General features: G+C 49.8%; 1 protein-coding gene across 2 annotated transcripts in view; it reads left to right on the plus strand.

Moving 5' to 3' along the window:
- Positions 1-24196, plus strand: part of TMEM108 (transmembrane protein 108) — a 377552-nt gene that overhangs the window by 346090 nt on the left and 7266 nt on the right. For both annotated transcript variants that reach the window (XM_027091637.1, XM_027091638.1), the window contains exon 4: positions 15823-17256. In XM_027091637.1, coding sequence (XP_026947438.1) covers positions 15823-17256 — 1434 coding nt within the window. The remainder of the gene's footprint in view (positions 1-15822; positions 17257-24196) is intronic.

Genomic DNA, 24196 nt, shown 5'->3' on the forward strand with positions numbered 1-24196 from the left:
GCTGGTGGTCCATACTTAGAGTAGCTCTTCTGGCGGCACCTATACCTCTATCATGGTACCTGTTATATTCTGCTTTCATTGTTATTTTTACAGGAAAGACTTAGATCACTATTGTCCAGTAGAAATGTGACCTACATATACAATTTTCAATTTTATACTAGCTACATTAATAAAAATGATGAAATTAATTTTAACAATGTATTTTATTTAATCAAATATATCCAAAATATTATCATTTCAGCATGTAATCAATACCAAAATAAATATTAATGGGATAGTCTACATTTTTTGTACTCAGTTTTCAAAATTACATATGTATTTTACACTTATAGCATGTTTCAACTTGAACTAACCACACGTGGGGTGCTCAGTAGCCACACGTAGCCAGTGGCTACCGTATTGGGCGGTGTAGACTTAGAGCGTGCTTACTGTGTACTAGACAAGGTTATAAACCCTTATATATTAACTCATTTAATCCTCGCAATCATCCTAAGAGGTAGACAGTGTTATTAATCTCATTTTACAGGTAAGGAAGCTAAGGCACAGAGAGCTTAAGGAACTTGCCCACGGCCACTGAGCTAGAAAATGGGGACAGCGGGGCTGAAGCTTGGTAGTCTGGCTTCAGGGTCAGTTACATTTCCACAGGGCCCTCCTGCTCACCCACAATGTAGGGAGGAAACATTATCTTTGTGCGTCCCCATAACACAGATCATGCTTAGCTCTGATAGGACACCCAGTAAATGTGTGCTGAATGAATTAAATGAGACAGAGAGGAAGGTTTTGTCAAACATCCAGCCAGTAGGATCAAGTAGCCTCTAACCACCACTGTATGCAAGTGAGTGAGAGGGAATATTTTAAAATTAAATTTGAAATTGTCTATTCTCAGGTTACTCCCAGGCTAATAGAAAGGGGTGAGAAAATACACAATGACAAGAATAAAGGTCTTACCTACTGTCATTTATAATGGCATTCACGATTAGGGTGACTGAAACCAGGAAGGGGTACACTGAGAGAGGCTACCCAGAATCGGTGAATCTAAAGGGGTGTCACGTGAAATGGAAAGAGTATGGTGGAGTAAGGCACAGGAAAGGGATGATAAAAAGGAAGAATCGTCATCAGCATTGATTGGATACTGTTTGCTGCAGACCTAGATCCCAGGAAACAGACTATGAGCTGCAGATTTGCATACAACATCTTTTGGAGGGCTTCCCTAGTGGCACAGTGGTTAGGAGTCTGCTTGCCAATGCAGGGGACATGGGTTCGATTCCTGGTCCGGGAGAATCCCACATGCCGTGGAGCAACTGGGCCCATGTGCCACAACTACTGAGCCTGTGCTCTGGAGCCCATGAGCCACAACTACTGAAGCCAGTGAGCCACAACTACTGAGGCCCACACGACTGGAACCCATGCTCCATGGCTGGGGAAGCCACCACGGTGGGAAACCCACGTGCAGCAACAAAGACCCAGTGGAGCCAAAAATAAATTAATTAATTAATTAATGGGAAAAAAAAACACACCTTTAGGAGAGTAAGGGCATGGAAAGAAGTGGGGCTGTGATGTAGTCACACCAAAGGCCTCAGCCAACCCCAAGGAGAACTCCCAAGCTGGGGTGGTCCTCCCAAATTGAGGCAAGGGGACCAGTCCTTTTAACCCCACATGAACAAGTCACTGGATACAGGTTTCCCAGGAAGGAGGTGTCACCTTGACCTGAGAGCAATTCCTAAAGAGAAACTCGGCTGTGTATCCTCAGCTGCTAACACTCCTAGCAGCGATGGAATGAAGACCTCCTTGTTGGGGGGCAGAGGAGGAATCTGGGTGGTGGACCACAGTGTTCACTATACTAACTCAGTGCAAAATCTAAAGAACCAACAAGAGAGCACCATGGTGAATGGAAATCATGGGACAGAATCCCAACATAGCCAGCTTGTGTGGGAAACTGATGCAAGGCCATACAATTAGTGAGTTTACACATAGTTCTGTTTGGTTCCAGTGTCTGTGTTCTCTCCATACCTCTCCAGGAAAGAGGAGAGAGGTAAAGAATAGAACTTAAACACCCTTTATTACCAAGTGTCCTGTTTCTAGATCTGTAGTATTCAAACACTGTCTGTTCTAGATTCTAAAATCTGGACTACGTTTGGGGGCCGCATTTCCCTGTGTGCCTTGGGTACCTGGCTTGTTGGCTTCAGTGGCTGCAGTGAGGGAGAGAACAGCTAAGGAAATTTCAGTGGCAAGAAACTATCTCCCCTTCTCCCCCTGCCTAGGAGGTAGGGGCAGTTTCCTTTCTCCTACTAAGCAGGGTGTCTACAAAAGACAACATCCCAAGTGGGGCTTTGATGGCGGTCCCCACGCCACCCCCAGTATTGACCTGGGGATCGGAGCCTTTGAGAGATGTACCTCAGTTTCGTTCCTGACCTTATTTTCTCGGGTTCAGATCAGAGGCACGTGTCCTCTGATCACCCACTTGTCCTCTCCAAGGCCTGCTGAAGCTAGGAGTCCTTTGATCAGGTGGTGAGCTCGCTGGGAGCAAAAGTAAGCAAGTGGTACCACTAAAGGGCTTTTGCAGCTGGCAGTGTCCACTGAAAATAGAAAAAGAGAAAGAAGGTATAGAAAAACAGAAATATTATGTGTGTGTCATGGGTCCCCCTTGAATGTGTGACCTTGAATAAATCCTTGAACCTCTCTGAACCTCAGTTTTAGAGAATGAGACCCACCTTGCAAAACTTAATGAGTATTAAATTAGTTTGCAGGCGTGAAATACTCACAAATATAATATGATTAATAAATATATGTTCTTATTCGGAACATTAGCACCCTATAAAGTGGTTCCCACCTGTAGATAAACATACCTTTTCAGAATTTGCCAGAATTTTCTCTGCCAAGATGCATTTTATTACCCATGGTGGGGAATGGGTAATGACAGCCATCTCCATGGCTGAGACCGGGATGCCAGTTTACCCAAGAAACACAAAGCCCCACTCAGCCCTCAGTAGATGTTTGCTGAACATGTGAATGAAGAAATGGATGAATGGTGGAATGATAGTAAGAGGCTTGGGGTTTTCCTCCAGGAAGCCTTCCTGGGTTCCTCCAGCTTTTGTGGGTTCCCTGCTTTCCCTGCAAGCTGCTGCCCATAAAATCTGCTCCATCCAACATAGCCCTGGATTACAGCCCACCTTCCGTTCTCTACTTGGTCTGTGTTCTCATCTCATTGGCTTGATGTGGACAAGATGATTTTATTATTTTTTCCTCCAAAAAACTACCTCCAAGTCCACACTGAACTATTCAGTTACCTAAATTCACAAATTTATAGTCCAAAAGAGAATAATAAAGATGTGGAGGGCGAGTAGCAAGTACCCTTATAATTATATAGGACATGGGTTGAGATTTGTTCTTTTTTATCTCATAGGGTTTTGTGAAGTTTGAGTAAGATGACATATAAAAATTTCTTAGTAGAGTGCCTGGCACATAGTATGTGCTCAATAAATGGAGATTTAGGATTAGTGACAGTATCAGTATTGGTATTGGGGAGAAGGAGGGACGAGGTAGGAGGAAAGCTTTCATCCCCAAGCATGCACAGCCTGGAGGGCTGACTTTCAGAATTCAATTGTGAAATCTAACTCGTGCCCCAAACCTAAATTATACATTGTAGTATGGGCATCCTGCCTTGAAATGGGAAATTAGACAGTTTCACAAGGATGCTCAACTGTGTTGCCTGAGCCGTTTTGTTCCAGGCAAACTGGAAAAGGTGGTGAACCTTTGGCAACCGAGGAGAGCAGTGCCAGCCAGCCTGCAGCCTGCCCAACAGGACCGGGGCCAGAATACCGAGCAGCCATGGGCTCAGGAGCAGCAGAGCCAGTGCTGGAGACAGCAGGCACTCTTCTTGACGTCAGCCCCTCCCCAGTCGCCCCAGCCTGCCTGCCCCTCCCCCCAGGCACCTTGCCACCATCCCTGCTACCTCCCTGCCAGCCTCCTCTCTCCTCCTGTCCTCTTCTTTCCTCACAAACTCTTTTGTGAAGAGGGGCACGTGCTGAGAGATGATACTTCAGACTGTTAGCAAGCCCAAGAGAATGTCAGGTCGAAAGCCCCAGTGCCCTTTTTAGGTAAGTGACTCTCAGGCGTGATCAGGCCTGGACTCTTTCTTCTCCTCCTGGCTTTGGAGAATTCTGAGCTGAGGATAGGAAGATGCCCATGTGCTTGCTCAGGCAGGTACCTCAGCCTCTTTAGGCAGGTCCTGGGACTCCCCAGGGCTTCCTCAGGGTCCGAGAGATCCTATTATATTTGCTGAGGTGCCCACTGGACCAGACCCCAGGCTGTGGGGCTAAAGGCTCTGGGGGAGTCATTTTATTGGGTTTGTAGGAGCCACAGGTTCGGAGACATCATGGCTGTCTAGGGCACACCGGGCCCTCCATGGGCTGCCCTGCCAGCAGCCGCCCAATACAAGTCCTCCTGTTTGTCCTGCTTCCTTTCTGGTTTCATCCAAACCTCCCGAGAGCACACGCCTTGAGTTAGCAAGCCAAATCTGGGACCTTGTCTGTAAAACCCAAATCCTGACAAATGCTCTCACACAACCCGTTAGAACTTTGGAAGGACGGTGAAGGCCGATTTGCTTAGGTAATGAGGAATGGAACTGGCAGTGGCGGGTGTGTTTGTGAGAGGGGTCGTGGCAGGGATCTGCAGGAAGCTGGTTTCATCCACCTCAACCTTCTCCTGCCTCCCTGTCTTATGGGATTTGTGTTCATTTGGACCTATTAATGTTAATCATTAAAACAAGCAAAATGAAAAGATGCACACACACACACACACACACACACACACACACACACAGGACTCACGTTGCTTACTGTATTCTTTTGTTGATATTGTCTTCGAAATAAACATCTATAATTTTGTGGCAAGGATTCAGCTGCAAATACCTCAAATGCATGGAATTCTCTAAGTTTTCTTTCATCCTCACATCTTTCTCAGAAAACATTATTGTGCTTCTAGTATGAGTCAGACAGTGCACTATGTTCTGGGGCTCCAGATGCTGAAGAAGCTTACGGCCCCAGGGGACTGACCTAAATGTAGCAGAAACTAAAGCAACAGTTTCCACCTGTTGCATCCAGCCCATGTGTGGGGCCTCTGTGCCTCTTCGTGTCCTGTTCCCACCCCTGAAAGCACCCTGAAGTTAGGCATTATCTTCCTTACGTACAGTCGGGAGAACAAAGCTGAACTAATCTGCCTGAGGTCCCACCACTAGGAAGTTCCAGAGCCAGAATGGACCTAAATCCCACTGACCCCAGGTTCATCCCTGCCCTCCCACCACGTCCTTGGCTGAAGGGCTGTGTGGGGAGAAGGGCCACGTATGAACGGGAGCAGAGTGCCCTGGGAGCACTGGTCAGGGAGCCACCACTTCTAACTGGACGAATTGAGGAACTATGATCTCGTCAAGACAAGGTGACAGTCAGGTTGGGTTTTTGGAGACGGATACATGGTCACCCAGCAGGAAAGGGGTATGGGCAGAATTTTGATAGGTTGGGTATCCGTCTGTATCCAACACCTCATACCTTTCATGTTTAGACGGTGGGGCAGTGTAGCCCGGTGGTAATGATACATAAGCTTTGATTTTCATACAGCCTGCTTCCTTGGTCAAGAGTGTTTATATTACATGTGTGGCATGTAACATAAACTGAATCCTCAGTTGGAATTTGAACGGGTTAAAAAACTATGTGTTCAAGCTGTCAGTCTCCCTGACGATTTCACCTCCAAACTCCACGCTCTGAATGAGAACACTTTAAATGGTGAGAGCCAGAGGGAACATAAACAGATGCAGCAATAGTCATCCCCCTCTCTGTAAGTGGACTCCAAAATGTGTCTGTGGGCACGTGATCTCACACCAGGGTGCTGGGAAAGTTGCCCACAAACCTCCTTCCAGGACCCACCCTCACACTGTCCCTGCTATCTGACCTCCGTGAAACTTTTTTTTAATCTCACAGTAGTTTTGAACTTACAGGAAAATTGCAAAGGTAAAGCAGAGAGCTCCTATATAGCCTGCACCCAGTTCCCTCTGTAATCAGCATCTTACATTACTAGTGTCCACTGTCACAATTAATGAGCTAGTATTGATACATTATTATTAACTGAAGTCCATACTTTATTCACATTTCCTTCATTTTTCCCCAATGTCCTTTTTCTGTTCCAGGACCTCAGCCAGGGTTCCACATTATGTTTAGTTGTCATGTCTCCTTAGGTACTTTTGGCTGTGAGTTTCTCAGACTTTCCTTATTTTTGATGACCTTGATGAGGAGTACTGGTCAGCTATTTTGTGGAATGTCCCTCAATTGGGATTTTTCAGATGTTTTTCTTATGGTTAGACCGGGGATATACGTTTGGGGAAGGAAAGCTACAGAGGTAATGTGCTATCTTTATATCCAGGGTGCATACTATCACCATGACTTGATCACCTGGCTGAGGTAATGTCTGTCAGGTTCTCTCCTGTAAAGCAGGGAACATTTTTATGAGTCTTTTCCATTTAGTTTGGGAGAGTACAAAGCAGTCTGGACTAGTGCATTTGTGTTCTTTCGCATGATGTCAGCGAGATGTTACCTGAATATAAATGATCCTGTTATTTTATTAGAAGCTGAACTGACCTTTTCATCCATCTAATTCTGATTTTCATTGTTGTTTGGAGAAAGTCTTTGAGAGAACATCTTTGGTGTGTAGGTTTGTTCCCCTGTCACAGCTGATTTTCTTCCCTTCTAGAATGGCAGCCCCTTGAAGGAAATGGTCATGTCTTCAATATGTAGGCACCATATACCACATACATAGCATATTGAGCTCATGTCTTCAATATGTGGTCACCTTATACTAGTCTCCACCTTTATTCCATCTGTGCCCCCAGCCCACAAAGTACATGCGTGCCAGGAGCTTCATGCCACTGCTAGTATGCATTTATTCATTCCTTTCTTTAGGGGAACTTGTAGCTGTAGATTAGAGAAATCATAATGCTGTAGAAAGAGCCTAGAAGTGAGATGTTTCCCTTTCCTTGAGTCTGGGCAGGAGAGGACAGTAAGGGAACCCAGGTCAAGATCAGCCTGTTGAGCTCCAGCACTTAAAAACCCTGATGTTTAAATCCAGAATGGTCATGGAAAGAACTTTAATTTCACTTCGACAAAGATGATATTCAAGTTACTATTACTGCCTAACAAACCACCTCAAAACTTAAAACAACAGTCATCATTTTGCTCGTAAATCTTTAGTTCGGGCAGGGATCCCTTGTCTCTGCTCCACCCAGGCTCGGCTGGGGTAGCTCGAGTGGGGCTGAAGAAGGCTCACTCCCCTGGCTAGCAGGTCGCTGCTGGCTTCGTCTGGAAGTTCAGCTGGGACTGAAGGCCTGGGGCCTCAGCTCCTTTCCACAGGGGCCCCTCGGTGGACAACTCAGACTTCCTCACAGCATGGTGGCTGACTTCTGAGAGTAACACCCAAGAGCAAGGACTAGGAAGAAGTTGTACCATCTTTTATGACCTGGCCTCAGAAGTCACGTAGCATCACTTCAGCCATAGTCACAAACCCGCCCAGATTCCAGCGGGTGGAACACAGACCTCACCTTTCAGTAGGAGTGTTGAAGCCACATTTAGAAAAAGAGTAAGCTGGTTGGGGTGTGTTACAGTGGTTATTTTTGGAAATACAAGCTGGCTAGTGATTGATTTAGAAGAGGTTTTTTTTCCAGTTTTATTTAGATATAATTGACATATAACATTGTATCACATCATAATGATTTGCTATGTATGTATATTGTGAAATGATCACCACAACAAGTTTAGTTAACATCAGTCACCTCACATAGGTATAAATTTTTTGTGTGATTAAAACTTTTAAGATCTGCTCTCTTAGCAACTTTCAAATATACAATAAGTATTGTGAACTGTAGGCACCATGCTGTGCATTATGCCCAGAGCTTATTTATTGTAACTGGAACTTTGTACATTTTGACCACCTTTTGACCCCCATTTCCCCCACCATCTATTCCCCACCTCTGGTAACCACCAATGTGTTCTCTGTTTCTGTGAGTTTGATTTTTATTTTAGAGTCCACATATAAGTGAGATCATATGGTATTTGCCTTTCTCTGTCTGACTTATTTCAGTTAGCATTAATGCCCTCAAGGTCCATCCATGTTGTTGAAAATGGGAGCATTTCCTTCTTTTTTGTGGCTGAGTAATATTTTTCTGTGTGTGTGTGTGTGTGTGTGTGTGTGTAATACCACATTTTCTTTATCCATTCATCCATCAGTAGAAACTTAGCTTGTTTCCATGGCTTGGCTATTGTAAATAATGCTGCAGTGAACATGGGGATGCAAATATCTCTTCAAGATAGTGATTTTTGTTTCCTTCAGAAATGTGCTCAGAAGTGGAATTGCTAAATAATATATGAGTTCTATTTTTAATTTTTTGAGAAACCTCCATCCTGGTTTCCATATTGGCTGCACCAACTTACATTTCCGCCAACAGTGCACAAGGGTTTCCTTTTCTCCACATCCTCACTAACACTTGTTATCTCTTATCTTTTTGATAACAGTCATTCTAATGGGTGTGAGGTGGTATCTCATTGTGGTTTTGATTTGCATGTCTCTGATGATTAGTGATATTGAGCACCTTTTCATGTACCTGTTGGCCGTCTGGATGTCTTCTTTGGGAAAATATCTATTCAGCACCTCTACCAAGTTTTTAATCAGATTATTTGGGGGTGTTGCTAATTGAGTTGTATGAGTTCTTCTATTTTGGATATTTAGGAAGGTTTCTTATTCTTCAGCAAAGATTTGTTGTGGCTAAGGTGCTGGACTAGATATGGGGAAATATCATTGATCCAGACACAGTCTGTCCTCTGGCAGCTTAGAGTTCAGACAGGGAAACAGATATTTAGACATTTAGAGAGATGGGGTCTAGAACAGGGGTAGGCTTAGTGGTTACAGGCACAGAAGGAGGGGCTCCTAACAATGGCTTCAAGGCCCAGGAGGAGTTCTAGTTGGAAAATGCTTGTCCCAAATGGAACTGAATGACTAAGGCAGAGAAGCAAAAGCTGAGGATAAAAGGTGGTGTGGTTACCAAGTGTTTCCGCTTTGGAGGAAATTTTTGTTTTTTAATTGTGGTCATCACAGCCGTTACTATTGTTATATCATTGCCTGTCTTCATAAAGCATTCTCCTGCTCACAGAGGACATTTTCCGGGATCAAAACTTTCTCAGTACCTAGGTTCTGGAGCAGCCAGGGTCAGAGAAACCTGGGTTTAAATCCTGGTACTGCTACATGGTGGCCGTTCTGACCTTAGATGAATGACTTAACTGTATGTTAGCATGGAGATGATGGGAGGACTCACATTTGTCATTCTTCCCAAGTTCCTGCTCCCAGGAGAGGACCTGTACAGTGCTTGTCTCTGTGTGCGTGTGTGTGTGAGTACACACGTGCACGAACTCACACATGCGTGCACATGTTTTTGTTAGGAAGCTGTGATCTCTCAGCCTCCCAGAATTGCGACACGAGGTGAGTTCATAGGTGTGTCTGGGGCACTCAGGCCCATCTCGCGTGGTTTTCTTACGCACATGTGTTCTAGAGATTGTACTCTGAGTAATAATTCCCAGTGGAGTCATGGACCTCATCAGCCCAACTCTGAAACCAGTGATCTCCAGACATTTCTGGAACACACCAGGTGATGGCCTCAGCTATCTCTAAGAACTAAGCAGAACCCTCTGTGCTTTAGCCCTGTGACCTGAGGCATGTCCGCAGCAGGACTTGATGGGAGGGAACATTTGGAATGTGGCTGCTTGGAAAGAGGGTAGCAGCAAAGCTATGTACCCAAAACTCCTTTTTTTCTTTGTGGAAAAAAATCTCCCTTTCATAAAGAAGGCCAAGGTCACAGGCATGAGTACCTCTTCCGAGCAGTCACCCAGCTCACCCTAAAGTCAATGATGCATATTTATTTCTGAGTGAGGGAAACTGTGCTCTTAGGCATGAGGAGGTTTTTGATCTTTAAAACAAAAGGGATCACTGAAGTACGGAGGATGGAGCATCAGAATACCGGGACCACAGTGATATAAAAAGAACCCTGTGGGTTGGTGCATCATAGTGGGGCTGGCCGGGCAGTGTGTGGCCCAGGGCAAGGATTCCACTTTGTTGGGGCTCAGCCTTCTCACTGTAAAGTGAATTAGATACCAGAGAACCCTAGCGCCCCTTCCAATTAAAAGACAATAATCTTGAAATGAAAAGAGCCTGTTTCCTGGCAAGATGGTATGTTATTGCCCACATAGAAAACAGATTCCCTGATGGTCAGGCTTGGTGTACATGGGTTCTCTTTCTTTTTGTCATTGAAACACTGGATGCAGAAGCTAAATTCCCAAGTATTCGATTACTTATTGATGCAAAACAAACCCCACCCAAACGTGGAGTAAGGCAGTAACAATTGTTTATTTTGTTCATGAATGTCCGGGTTGACTGGGCTCAGATAGGTGGCTCTGTCTTGGGGTCTGTGTGGTCGAGGTCCAGTAGTGGCTGGACCAGGCTCATCTCCTGGACTCCGCCTCTCTCATGCCCAGTGCCTGGATGGGGCTGGAACAGCTGGGGCTCCTCAGGCCTTTCAGTTGCTCTTCACACGGTCTCTCCACATGCTGGCCTCGAGGTGGCTAGACTTTTTACATGGGCCTGAAGGCCCCCAAGAGAAACCTGCAGAGGCTGAATGACTTTTCTTCCCTGGCCTCAGAAACCACGTGGTGTCACTTCTTCCCCATTCTGTTCGTCAAGGAGGTCACAAAGGCCAAGCTAGGTTCAGATTCCACCTCTTGGTGGGAGCAGTTTTGGAGAACTTGCAGACCCAGTTTTAAATCACCACACCAAGCATCTGGGATGGCCATGCTGACATCTTGCTTAGTGATGGGGGATGGCTTAGAAGACTTCTCAGACTCCTGTGGTTCTGTCGCAGGATTTAGAGGCAATGGAAGTATATCTGGCAGTGGAAACCTAATTTAACTGGGAGGGAAGCTCTACTTAGCAGATATTTTAAATCATAAGGAAAATGAGATAGGATTCTATTTACATGTGCAAGGGAAAATGTATACATGTAATAAATGCGCATGTGCGTAAGCAATTTTAAGATAAAAATTATACAATTAATTTAATTAGTTAAACAATGGTGTGCATGAAATGCCAGGATTGGAAAAAAGGAGAGAATTAAAGCAGGGATGTCCAGCTTTTGTATTGTCCTACTACAAGTTCCCCCTAGTTACTTGCAAAATAAAGTTAATTGACTAACTTGTTAAAAGAACAAAAATGTTAATATAGAGCCCTGAAATGGAGCTAGAAGAAAACAGGTAAGAGGAAGGAAAAGTCAAAAGAGCAGTAATAGAAAATCAATTCCCAAAAGATAGTGGACCATTGCTTTTGAATGTGCAGAGCAGAGCGATGAGTGAACGCAGTTGAGAGTGTGGACTCCGGGGCCCAGCTGCCAGGTTCAAATCGCAGCTCGCCGTTCCTGTCTGTGTGGAAGGAGGCAGCTTCCTGTGCCTCTCTGTGCTGCTTTTCTTCAGTTGCAGTGGGGAACTAATGATAGTACCTGCCTCATCAGGTTGTTATGAGGATTAAATGTGTCAGGACAGGCTCAGCCTTGGAGCAGCATGTGGCATGCAGGAAGCACTCAGTACAGATTAGCCATTTCTCTCTTCACCAAATCCCTCCTCGCATTTGCCAGATGCAAATATCATGCCCAGTATGGACTGTGGGCAGCCAACCAAATAAACAGAAGGAGGAAGGCCTTTCCTTCCCTTGGATCCTGGGATCATGTATGCACTGGAATTCTAGGTAGGGGGAGGCCTTCCTGTGATATCAGGGCACCCATCAATCTGCAAGTTTCCACCCCCTACACTTGTCCTTATTCTGACATGCATTAAAAACATGTTCCACATTTAAAACACGTCAAGTTAGATTTTAGTTATAGTCTCTCCTATATATTTGGAATTAGAGCCTCCAGAGCCTATTATGCAAATCTATGCAAATGATATGCAAAGAGGCGGTAGCCCCAGATTGTGGGGAGGGGAGTGAGCAGGCCAGCACAAAGGGCCTGGAGTGGAAATTTGCATCTGTTAGGGTAGCCCTGTGTTGAAGGCCTTGCACAGTTATTGTGACAGTATGCGCCCTTGCATTCAGTCCTTAACCTTTTGTGCCAGAGAGGAGAGACGATTTCCATAGTGAAGGTGACAGTGGATGTTGAAGGAGGCATTTGGACAGTGCAGTGTTGTAGCAATTTTTATGATACAAATGAAGAGTTGCTCTGAAATAATGGCCATGATCCAGGCTGTGTCCCTAACCAGCTGGGTTCCTGGACAAGTCAGTTCACTCCTTCCGTTGCCCGCTCTGTGAAATGAGGGGATTGAACTAAGTAAGTTACCTCTAGTGCCCTTCTCACTGTGACAGCTAAATGTCATCCTCCAGGTGAAAGCCCTCTGCACCCAGGATGGCAGTATTCATTCATTATACCAAAGTTTTAAAGCCTAAAGAAGAAAGGGCTGGGAGGTAATTTGCCCTAACAGGCCTCCTAGAGAGAAGAATAACTTCAGGGGATGCTGGCAACTAAAAAGAGCCGCAGCAAGGGCAAACATGTTTACTTCCACTGTTAGTCTTGCAGGAAGCACTCCTGTCATATACTTCCCAGCTGGGAGGATTTTAGCCCCTGAAATGCTCGTGGTGGGAAAGTCAGGGGAATTTCTTTCCCTGAGTATTTTAAAAACCAGGATGCATTAAGCCCTCTGCCTCTAGAGGCTGCAGAAGATCTCCTGGAGGCCAAGCTGCTCCTCTCCCACCCCCGGCCTGTCCCTGGGGTCCGTCAGATCCTCTCTGAAAGCTTTGCGCTGCCCCTGACGCTACTGCCAGAAGGCGGCAGTGTCCTTGGTCTTGGGCCTTGGATTGCATGGGACACATCTGTGCTCCACCCCAGAAATCCTCTGGGCTCTTAATTTTAACTCCAGCAGCCTCCAGCCAGGCACAGGTGTGAGCTGACAGCCCCCGCCCGGGGCGTCTCTGACTCAGCCACTTGGGCCTCGAGGAGGAGGCAGGAGGTGGGGTGGAGCAGTGCTGGGTCGTGGGAAGGAGAGCTGCTGGTGAGAGGCGCTCCTCTCACAGTTTGACATGCGTCTGCTCAGCTCCTCAGAGAGCCCCAGTGGATCTGAGTTGCACGCTGATAAACTGCCCTGGGATTGACTTTCCCTGTTTCACTCATCTCATTCCCCCACCGCTGTCCACTACGGTCACTTCCCAAAATAAACCACCTGCACACGAGCCCCAGTGTCCGCCTCTCCTTTTTCAGGAATCGCTAAGGTATGACAGGTATATCAGTCTGGTCAGTCTGCCATACAAAGTCCCACAGGCTGCGGGGCTTAAACAACAAACAGAAAGTTTTCTCCTTCCAGTTCTGGAGACTGGAAGCCCAAGATCCAGGTGCCAGCAGGGTTGGAGTCCCCTGATGCCTCTCTTCTTGGGTTGCAGGTGGCCAACCTTTCATGTGTCCTGCCTGTGTACAGGCATTCCTGGCACCTCTGTGCCCTGAGCTCCTTTTCTTATAAGGATACCAGTCAGATTGGGTTAGGACCTGCTCCGACGGCTTCATTTTGCCTTCATCAGCTCTTCAAAGGCCCTGTCTAACGTACAGTCCCATTCTGAGGTGCTAGGGTCAGGGCTTCAACATACGGATTTGAGGGGGATGTGTTCAACACTTACAGTTAACCAGGGTGCTTGTGAGCCAAACAGAGGCTTATAAGAGAATGTCCCTTAAAACCTCAGTAGTCACGACCACCAGCTCTAGGAGTAGATTGTCCCTGTGGTGCTAAAATGCCAGGAAGGAGCTGGAATAACCCTGAACCGGTCAGAGCACAAGCACGTTGTTCCGTCCTCTTCTCCTGCCTCACTGCTGGTGGGCGACCAGGAACGCCTGGGTGTTATATACCCCTTCTGCTACTGAGGGGCTTTGAACACGTTACTTAATCTCCCTCAGCCTCAACTTCCTGCCCCATCAAGTGGTTGTGAGGGTTAAATCGAGAGGGAAAGACGGGGCCAGAGCCGGTGCTCAGCGTTAAACAGATTTTAGGATTGACCCGGAGAAGGAGAAAACACTGTTGGTGTATGGGCTAGACTATGAATGAAAGTTTAGAGAAACTAGGTCGCTTAGGGCAAAGTGTTGGTCCTGGAGATGTGGGTGCTGCCGTCTCTGCTCAGTCTGCAGTCCCTCAGCCTCCCCCACCCACTAAGTTAGACATGCAGGGTGAGGGGACGCTGGTCCACCCCACCCTCCCCTAGTTGGAGGAGGCCTCAGTGGTGATCCTTGTTTCAAAGGAGTGTCAGGAGGTTTCCTCCTCCTCTCTGCTTCCAGAAACTCACCAGGGCCCCAGATGTCTCCTGTCAGCTTTGCTGACCACCCCAGGCTCCCAGGAATCACTGCCAGGGCCCCTGCTTTGACCATTCATCCTGCTGGAATCTGGTGGGGGAGGGAGGCGACAAGAGAGTTACCAGGCAGAGGCCCATCTCTACCATTGTCTGGGTGGCTAGCAGGGCTGAAGGAAGGGCATGCGAGTGACCAAGCAGGGGGCTCATATGAACAGGGCGAGTGCTCAGGACAGAATCAGGCCTTAGAGGTTTGTCAGGCGCTTCTCAGCAATACAGAGCAGCTCTTCCCAGCCTGTGTGTTGTACGGGGTGGTCAGTCTTCCCGTCTATAATCTGGATAGATCCTGTGTCTCACATTGATATGAGGTGTTATTTTTAAAGATAGGCATATGCTGTTGTGATTAATAAAATCCATGCATATTTAGAAGAGTTTTTAAATGTATAGGTTTTTGTCCTTGTGCATTTTTTCTCAGTGAACTAAAAGCATACACGCTCACCATCACGCAAAGTCCATGATTTCCTTCTAATGCTCAGAAGGGCTCCTCCTCCTCTAAAAGGCTGGGCACCACCAGTGGTTTTCCACAGAGTTCAGCCTCATGAGCACATAGGACAAGCAGTTAACATGACAGCAACCATACAACCAGCTGGCATTCATGGAATGCACTTCTCCTGCAGGCTCTGTGCTAAGTGCTTAATAGGCACCAGATCTGGTCACCCTCTGAACCTCTGTCCCCTCCTGCCTATCAGTCTCCGATGGCACTGAGACGTCTCTGCCTTGTTTTAGGATTGTTTGTGGATTTGTACGAGCTCACCCAGGGCCAGAGACTGCCATGTTCATTCTTGTGTCTCCAGGGTCAAGGAGGGGCTAGACCCTCCTTAATCGTTTGGTGGGTGGGCCTGAATCATTTGTGCCTTTGTCTAGTTCACAAGTGGAAGAGTCAGAAGAGGTGTGGCAGCTGGTATGCTCTACCCACCCAAGCCCCGCTCAGTGGCTCAAGGCAGCCCACACAGAGCTGCTGGTGTCCTTGTGGCTGCACTGGCCTTGACTGCTCCCTGGTGCAGAGGGCCAGCAGGCACTCAGAGGCCACAAGGCTTCTTCCATGCCCCTACCCCGAGCCTGTTGTGAGCAGCTGCCCTTGGGCGGAGGGCCATGGCATTTCAGAGCTGTTTGGGAAAGGATGGGCCTGGCTGGTTTAGCCAGCTCTGCTTCCCCTGTGGCTGGGTTCTCTCTGGGACAGGTGCTGGGTGGCACCCACCTGCTGAAGCTTCCCCATGTCCCCATGGTCCTGTGTCTGATGGGTGTGGACCTCAGGGATACTCCCGATGTTTCCCTTGAGTTCCCAGGCGTTTCAGTTTCGTGGGTAAGGAAGGCTCAGGGCCAAGCTGCTCCTGGGCATTTCACCTCTCTGCTCTCTGTCTCCCTCGCAAGGCTTCCTCCTGACCTTGGCACTGACTGAAGCACTGGTATTTGCTGCCCAGGAACCATCTCCCAGGGAATCTCTTCAAGTCTTCCCCTCAGGCACCACCCCAGACACCATGGTGACAGCACCCCTCAGTTCTACCAGACACTCCTCCGTGGTGGCTGCCCCCTCTTCCATGGTGGCACTGACCCCTCATCCCGATGGACCCTCCTCACAGGCTGCAGCTTCCATGGCAACGACAACGCCCCATCCAAGCGGTCACCCTCCTAAAAACGCCATCTCCACCATCATGGCGACGGCAACCACCCCCCATTCTGAAGGCCCCCTGTCCACAGGTCCACTTCCTGCTGCCGTGGCAACCACGTCCTCCCATTCAGAGGGCCGCCCCCCGGGCCAGGCTGTGCCCACCATCCTGCTGACAAAGCCAAGGGATGCTACCAGCCGTCCCCTCACAGCCCCCTCCCAGGCTACCCCACGCAGGCCCCCCAGGCCCCCTGGCTCCTCCCGAAAGGGAGCCAGCAGTTCATCACACCCTGTCCTGCCTGCACCCAGCGGTCACTCCAGAAGGAAGGAAGGCCAGCGGGGACGAAATCAGAGCTCCACGCATCTGGGGCAGAAGCGGCCCCTGGGGAAGATCTTTCAGATTTACAAAGGCAACTTCACAGGGTCTGTGGAGCCTGACCCCTCCACCGTCACCCCCAGGAACCCGCTCTGGGGTTACTCCTTGTCTCCACAGCCCCAGATAGTGGCCGCAACCTCAGCGCCCAGCAGGACCTCGTGGGTACGACCCAACACGACCCTGGTGTCTGTGGAGGACAAGCCCGGCCTTAACAGAGCAGACCAGGGGGGTGGTCCCACCTTCACCAGCCAAGGAGGGGAGCCGGCCACCACAGCAGCCTCAGGCACCCCCGCCAGTCCACATCCTGCCCCAGTGCCTTCTCAGCACCCCCGCGGTGACCCACAGGATGGCCCCAGCCACAGTGACTCCTGGCTTACTGTCACCCCTGGCACCAGCAGACCTCCATCTGCCAGCTCTGGGGTCTTCACGGCCACCATGGGGCCCATTCAGGCTGCCTTCGATGCCAGTGTCTCAGCCCCTTCCGAGGGGCTTCCTCAGGGAACATCCTCAGCCCCGCAGGCCCCGGCCCGCCCCCCCGGGGTTTCAGAAAGCACTGTTTCCCTAGCCAAGGAGGAAGCTGCGGCCACCCCTACGCCCACCATGACTGGCAGGGTGCCCAGTCCTCTCTCCACAGTGGTGTCCACAGCCACAGGAAACTTCCTCAACCGTCTGGTCCCTGCTGGGACCTGGAAGCCTGGAACAGCAGGGAACATCTCCCATGTGGCCGAAGGGGACAAACCCCAGCACAGAGCCACCATCTGCCTGAGCAAGATGGACATCGCCTGGGTGATCCTGGCCATCAGCGTGCCCATCTCCTCCTGCTGTAAGTGCCTCACCCTCTCCCCCCTCCCCCCACCCACCCACCACACCGGCTTGCCCATCCCTAGAATCCCTTTGCCCCACACGTGGGCAGCCCCCAAGTGGGCTGCAAACTTCCCAGAATCCTGGGAAAGGAGGTAGTAGAACAAGAATCATGGATTATCCCCACCCCTGGTCCTTGGCCGGTCAGGCCATGGCTCACATGCCCACTGATGGTAAATGCACAACTCCCAGGAGCTGTGGAGTCCAATCCGACTCTGCATGTGCAGAAAGAAACACCAAGCTGGGGAGGGGACATGGTTCCCCCAGGACCCCAGAGTTACTGAGCGGCAGGGTTGGGATGTGAGCTCCGAGCACCTGTCTTCCAGCCCAGGGCTCTTGTCGTGACACCACCCTGCCTGCTCTCTCCTGTAGCAACATGGCACCAATACACCGCAGGTTGAAAACTGGTGCTTCCAAACTTACAGGCTCTGAGTAGCAGAGCCCTCGCCTTCCTCCCCACCTCCCTTCCATCGCCCTTCCTGCTGTTCTTCTCCTCTCTCACCTCTTTTCCTCCCCCTCCTCTGTCTTCCCCTGAGAAAGAAGAAAAAATGAAGCTTTGATCTTGCCCGAGTTCTTGTAGCTAAATTGAGGCTTGAGAGTTACATGTGAATGTAGCAGTCCCTCCCCCCGTGTTTGGTTTGTTCACGGGTGGTGTGAGCTGATGCTTTGTGGACCTTGTCGTTGTCTTTTGCTCTCACTGGTATGTGGGGAAGGGCTCCCCCACGCCACCAGCACCTCCTTGCAGCTGCCCATCACTCCTTTAATGAAGAGTCGAGGGGGTTCCCCACTGACGGCTCCATAAAGAACCTGATGCAATCACTCAGGACCCAGGGCTTCCTTTATGTCTTCCCCGAGTATTCGATCCTCAGTTCTTAGCATTCCTCTGATGGCCCCACAGGAATCCTCACTGTACCTGCCACTCCCCAACCCACACGGCCATCATCCAGGCACCCCCTCAGCCCTTCCAGGGGTGAGAAACCCCCTGTGCTCCCCACTCATCAGTCCCTTCTCCTGTGACCCCTTGGGTTGTTTCCAGCTCTCCTGGGGGCCTGAAATTCACCTCTTTGTAATTCCCACTCTTTGGTCCTAACCTGTGCCCTCTGAAACCATACATGAAACAAGTCCATCCACCAACCCCTGAGATACGTGAAATGGCTCTCAAGGGCAGGTTTTCCTTTTCCAAGCTGCTTATCCCTGTTCCATCCAGTCTCTTCATAGGGCCGCCTGGCCCTGGCCCTGGCCCTGGCCCTGCCCCAATCTGCCCCTCTGACAGCCTCCAGTTTACGCCTGCTTCCCCAGAGGGAGCACAGCGTTGCACATGCCCTGCTGTGACAAAGGAGAGCAGGTGGCAGTTGCTCTCTTCTGGACACTTTGGTCACATCCGGGCATCCTGTCCTGCGTCAGCTCCGTTGATTGTAATGCTTCGCGTCACACCATGGGCTCAGCCCAATCTCAAGGGGAACGAAGCCCCAGAAGCTTTCCACAGAGGAGGCTGCTAAGCCAGGTCTCCCAGCCTTTCCTGTTGTGGGTCGATCAAACGTCAGCACAGGAGGTGTGTGCCTTTACCATTAAGCTGATGTCTGCTTGGCACTGTACTCTGGCAAGATCCTCTTTAATCTGGATTCTGGACTCTTTCCAGGAGCCACATCTCGCCCAGCTCCCTGTCGTCTCCTTCTAGTTGATAAGCAAAACAAACTTTCCATGTCAGGGGTAGGCGGCCTACATCTGCTCAAGGCCCCAGTGCAGGAAAAGTGAAAATGTTTGCAGGTTGCATATTTCATTCTTTCATTAAGCAGCTGTATTGTCACTCATGGAAGCACAGAGGTATTCATAAAACTGTAATTGCCCACGTCTAAAACAGAAGAATGATAATGAGAAAATGTAGCGCTGTTAGCCAATAAATTATTAATAATGGTCATATTTGAGAAGTAATCACATTAGAGACAGCTTTCTACTTTTCCATTCTTTCCATGTGTCTAGAGGCTCTAGTTTACAAAGGGAGTTCCCATTATTTTGAATCATTCATCCTTAAAACAGACTAGCCAGAGGAATAAAACAAAACAGAAAAAGCAAACATACCATACAGGTGGGGAGTAAATCATCAAGTGAAGTGACTTGCCCAGGGTCCCAGTCACACATGAGTCAGCCCAGATCTGGTGGTGGAATCCGTTTGACTCAGCACAGCATTTCCTGAGCGCCCGCTGTGTGCCAAGCACCGTTCCAGCACTAGGGACCTGGAGGTGGCTGCTGTGGCTCCCCACACCCCCGGCTGCCAGAGCCCTCTCCCCACCTGCACCCCCACGGGCCACACCCACCTGCGTTTGCAGCTCTAAAAAGACTTCTCCAGCCCTTTTGCTATGTCTGAGGTTGAGATTAGATCAGGTTTTACTGCAAAGTGGAAAACCCATGGGCTGCCTAAACCATGCATAGTAACATCGGCCAAGACAGGAGCAAGGACGCAGCCTGGAACTGCACCGTGAGAATGCTTCTGGCCCTGACAGGAGCCTTCAGCTGCGGGGATAGAGCGTATTACTTCATAAAGGAAGATTGCCCCTAGGAACTGCAGCCCCCGCTTCCTTTGGTGTCTGTCTTGCATTTCCACCATCCTCAGGCCACAAGGTTCCAGCCTAGCTGCCTCCACAGACAGCTCCCTGTCCTGTGGGACCATCATTGACCCTGTGAAGGTGCTGATGAGAGGGGCATTGAGAAAGGAGACATTTGTCCAGCTTGAGAACGCTGTGCTCTTTGGAAGCACAGATGAGTAACTAGCCAGGCTGCTTTCATAGCCTGGCGCCGCTCGAGTCATCAGGCAAGCAGACGTCTTCCAGGGCTAAGGGCCCTTGTATTTCAGACCTTCCCAGAAGCTACATTTATCCTAAAGCAAACTCTCCAGCCCTCAAAGAAGGGTCTCCTCCTTTGCTAGTTTTGCCAGATAGTTCAGACGATCTGTGCTGGTAGCACAGTGCGTGCATAGATTTCCTCATCTGGCTTTTCAGAGTAGCCCTGGCCCTGGTCCTGCTTTTCTGCATTCAGCAGAAGCCAGGCTTCAGAGGCCGGGGCTGCCAGGCAGGCTGGCAAGTCCCCAGTTTCTGGTGGAAGCAGAGGGTGATCACAGCAAGCCTCAGGCCTGCCCAAGAAGGGATGTCACCACTTCCACCTGTCCTTCCAGATCGTGACCCCCGCACAGCGGCTGGATGTATACTGTGCCAGGTCTGAGAAATGCTTTGTCTCCTGAGCCACGCTGGAGACAGCCACACACAGTTTCAGATGTGCTGAGAACCGAAATTGATTGGATCCAGGCCACATTTGGCTGGGTCCCGGGAGCCGTGTGGCTCCTGAGCTGGTCTCTGCTGCCACCATCAGGACACACAGCCCACCACCTCCTACTGGAAGCCTCGGCCTGGCACGGAAGGGGTCCCCGCTCTCAGCTGTCAGTGCTTTGGGTTTTCATCAGGAGGTCAGTTGTGTGGCTCTACCAGGTTCCCTGGCCTGTCCTGCACATGCCACATCCATTCTTGAGAATGTCGTCATCCAGCCTCCTTGAAAGAGATGGGGGTTATATGGGGTAAAAGCAGGAAGCGAGGCCAGCTACGCATGTTGTTCATCATCAGTCCAAGTTGAGCTGTCCAAAGCAGAGTAGCGCCTCTCGCTGACCCTGGACCTGTGAGCGTCCACGTGCACCTTGCCCAGAGCAGGTTGGCTTCCTTCCAGATGCACAGTAAATGCCGCTGGAGCATCAGCACAGTACTCAGAGATAACACATCCTTGTGCCCATATGGCTCTTGGCTATATTACCAGTTGTTCTGTGAATGTTACTGAAAGCTGAATGTATCTGTGTACCTTTTACTCACAGACCCCAATGACTTTGTAGTTATTATATTAAAAAACCTGGGTCCGAAGTGCTTTTCCAGTAAAAAGAATAGAAGAGACTAGAACAGGAAGGAAGTTTGACAAGGAGGTTGTCTCCTTGGGGCTTATGAGCCAATTGAAGGAAGTGGGGAAGCCTTTGGACAAGGCAGGCTTGTCTGGGGGTGTCCCCGAGGTTGGACCAGAGTGCCGTGGCCGCGCTCTCACAGCTGTTCCCTGTGCTTCCTGACCAGCGCCCCCTGCAGGGACCTCCTGGAGCTTCCTCAGGCACATCCCTACCCACCAGGCCGGGAAGTCAATGAGCCCCCAAAACTGCTTTCCCCAGGCCCATGGCCTCTGTCCAGCCTGGTCTCCTTCTACATCCTGAGGCCTCCCCTGGCCTCCTCCCCAACCTCCAAAGCGGGGAAATGACTGTCCACAGCTGGGCTGGCACCGCTGGACTAATACCCCTTGAGGGTCTCTGGTTTCCCATCTCCCTAATGAGGGGCCAAACTGAGACATCAGAGCTCCCTGCCCTCTCTCACTTTCCTAACTTTAAACCCATGTGAATCACTTGAGAGGGAGCCTGGTGTGATAGGAAGCCTCGGCTTGTGAATCAGACACACCTGGACGTAACCCCAGCTCTCCCACTCGTCACCTGTGGGACTTGGACAGGTTAAGCCTTGGGCCAGTGTTTTCTCACCTGTGCAAATAGGACTAGCGTCCGCTGTGTTAATTCAGGGCCTTCAGGAGGCAGATACCAAAACAGAATTAGGCCTGCAAGAGATTTACTGGGGAAACACCTGTGCAGTCTTAAGGAAGGGGCTGGAGGAGGCAGGGAGAGCCTCAGACCGCAGTGCAGGTATGGCACCTGAGGAAGGAGAAGGGGCCAGAGGGATGGGAAGGAAGAGGCTTCCCAGCAGTGCAGTGCAGTCCTAAGGAAGTTTCTGCCAGGTGAGGGTAGTCCTCAGGCTGTTAGGGGAGTCTCCTGTCCTGCAGGAACAGGCCTGCATAGTCAGCCACGGCTGGGAGCAGCCCGGGAAGCGTGGCCTCGGCACACACGTCATGGTGAGTCCAGGGGCCGGTGGCCGGAGCGGTCCCTCGGCTGTGCCCCTGCAGCAAGAAAGCTGAGCAGGCACTCCCAGGGCTACAGCAGCCTCCCCAAAGGCTTGCTACGTACAGCAGAGCGGATGCATCTGAGGTCCTATCACAGCATCTGCCACGGAGAGGTGCCGGATGAGGGCAGTGGTCAGAGAGTGATCATATTCATCTTGTTGTCAGGATTTGCCACGCATTCTCCAGCAGGCCATGGAGAGCACTTTCATCAGGTATTTGAAAAGCAACCTCAGGGTCCTGTACACTCTCATTTCCATTTCCCATCACACAACAGGTCCCATCCCTAAAATGAGGCCCCTCCCAGAAACGTCAACACAGTACCTGGGCTCCATCTTCACATCAGCAACCCTCCTCCTTCCCGTCATGCATCTGACAAGCTACAGCTGATTCCCCACTGACATGCCTGGGAAGCCGAGAGAGCTTGCTTCACCCTCACTCCAGTTTCAAAACTGTAGGAAATAGGGATCTCACTGACCTCCTTGAGAGTCTTGACAGCTGCTCCCTTTGGAGAAGCAGAGCAGTTGAAGCTTTCAGTGGCATGGGAGAGGGGTGGCTCACGCCCTGTGTGTGCACGGAGCTGTGCGGTTTACGCAGTGCTTCCACCTGCCTCAGGCACGCCCCATCCAGTGCTCAGGATGAGCTAGGACAATGACCATCAACGTCAGGGTGGCAGAGACCTGGGTTCAAGCTCCAGTAATTAGTTGGGTAACCAGGATCAATTCTGTGAACCTCCGTGAACTGCAGTTGCCTCTTCTGTGAATGGGAAGAGTGCCAGCACCTTCTTCAGGCAACTATCTTGTGGGTTAAATCAGACTGTAGAGCACCTAGGAATAGAGTAGAGATTCCATAAGTCTGATTGTACTTTTCTTTCTGGGATGAAATTTCAGACCCCAAAATAATGAAAGCGCTAAGCCACAGTTGGAGGCCTGGCCTTGAACCACCCAACAGTCGTGCAGTGCAGTTTTTCTTTCAGGCTGTCTCTTCAGGGATGATGCTGAGAGAACAAGAAGGAAACTCTTATTAATTAAGCACCAGGCAGGGCGCTCAGCATTTTGCATTCATGATCTCTAACTCTCCTTACATCCTGGTGGAGTCCGTAGTGATCAGCGTGATGAAGTGACACCTAGTGTAACTCACAGCAGAGTCAGACTTGAACCCAGGTCTTTTGGACTCCAAGCCCGTGCTCTCCCTGCAGCTGGGCTGGCTTCTGGCATGTAAGCGAAATGGTGTTTGAGAGGCACCAGGAACTCCCTGATAGACGTGTAATCAGACCGGGGGCACTAACAACATGAGAGGGGGAGAAAGCTAGGGACAGAACTCCCCATTCTGACCCCCAGCCCTTCCCGCTGGTCCTGCATCCTAAACAGGCCCAGGACCTGGAGCAGGGGCAGTGTGGGCTCAAAGGGCACTGGACTGGGGCTCAGAGGACCTGGATTCTACAACCTGCACCCACCTGGGTTAGCAAGGGGGTTCATGAAGCCTAGCCCTCTCCCTGTGGCTTAGGTTTGCCCAGCTTGAATCCCCCTGGGCTGCTTCACCATCCCAGTCCTGGAGCAGGGTGAAAAGTAGTGACCCTGAAGAATAAAGACTCCAGAAAAGGGGAGAGGGGACCTGGGGCCTCGCCCCAGTCCCACCACTCGCTGTGACCTGTGGCAAGTCAGCTGGCTGCTTTGGACCAGTCTTCTCATCTGTAGAACAAGGAGGTGAGCCCTAATCTAGCAGATTTTCAGGTTGACTCTGCAGCCTCCCTCCTCGCCCCTTCCTCCTTCAACCAGTTGAAGAAAGGGCTCTTTGGAAGGAAGGGAGGAAACCCACAAAGCTTGAAGGAATCTCTGCCAGCCGGTCTAAAATTTCTTTTTGCTCAAATATTCAGAAATTGCCTTTCTATTTTTAAAACTTTTTGTGGGGACCTGGAAAAATGGTAGCCAAAGTAGAAGTCT

This window comes from Aethalodelphis obliquidens, unplaced genomic scaffold (assembly GCF_003676395.1).
Source record: "Aethalodelphis obliquidens isolate GAN/ISIS:26980383/991018 unplaced genomic scaffold, ASM367639v1 scaffold72, whole genome shotgun sequence".
NCBI classification, from domain to species: Eukaryota; Metazoa; Chordata; class Mammalia; order Artiodactyla; family Delphinidae; genus Aethalodelphis; species Aethalodelphis obliquidens.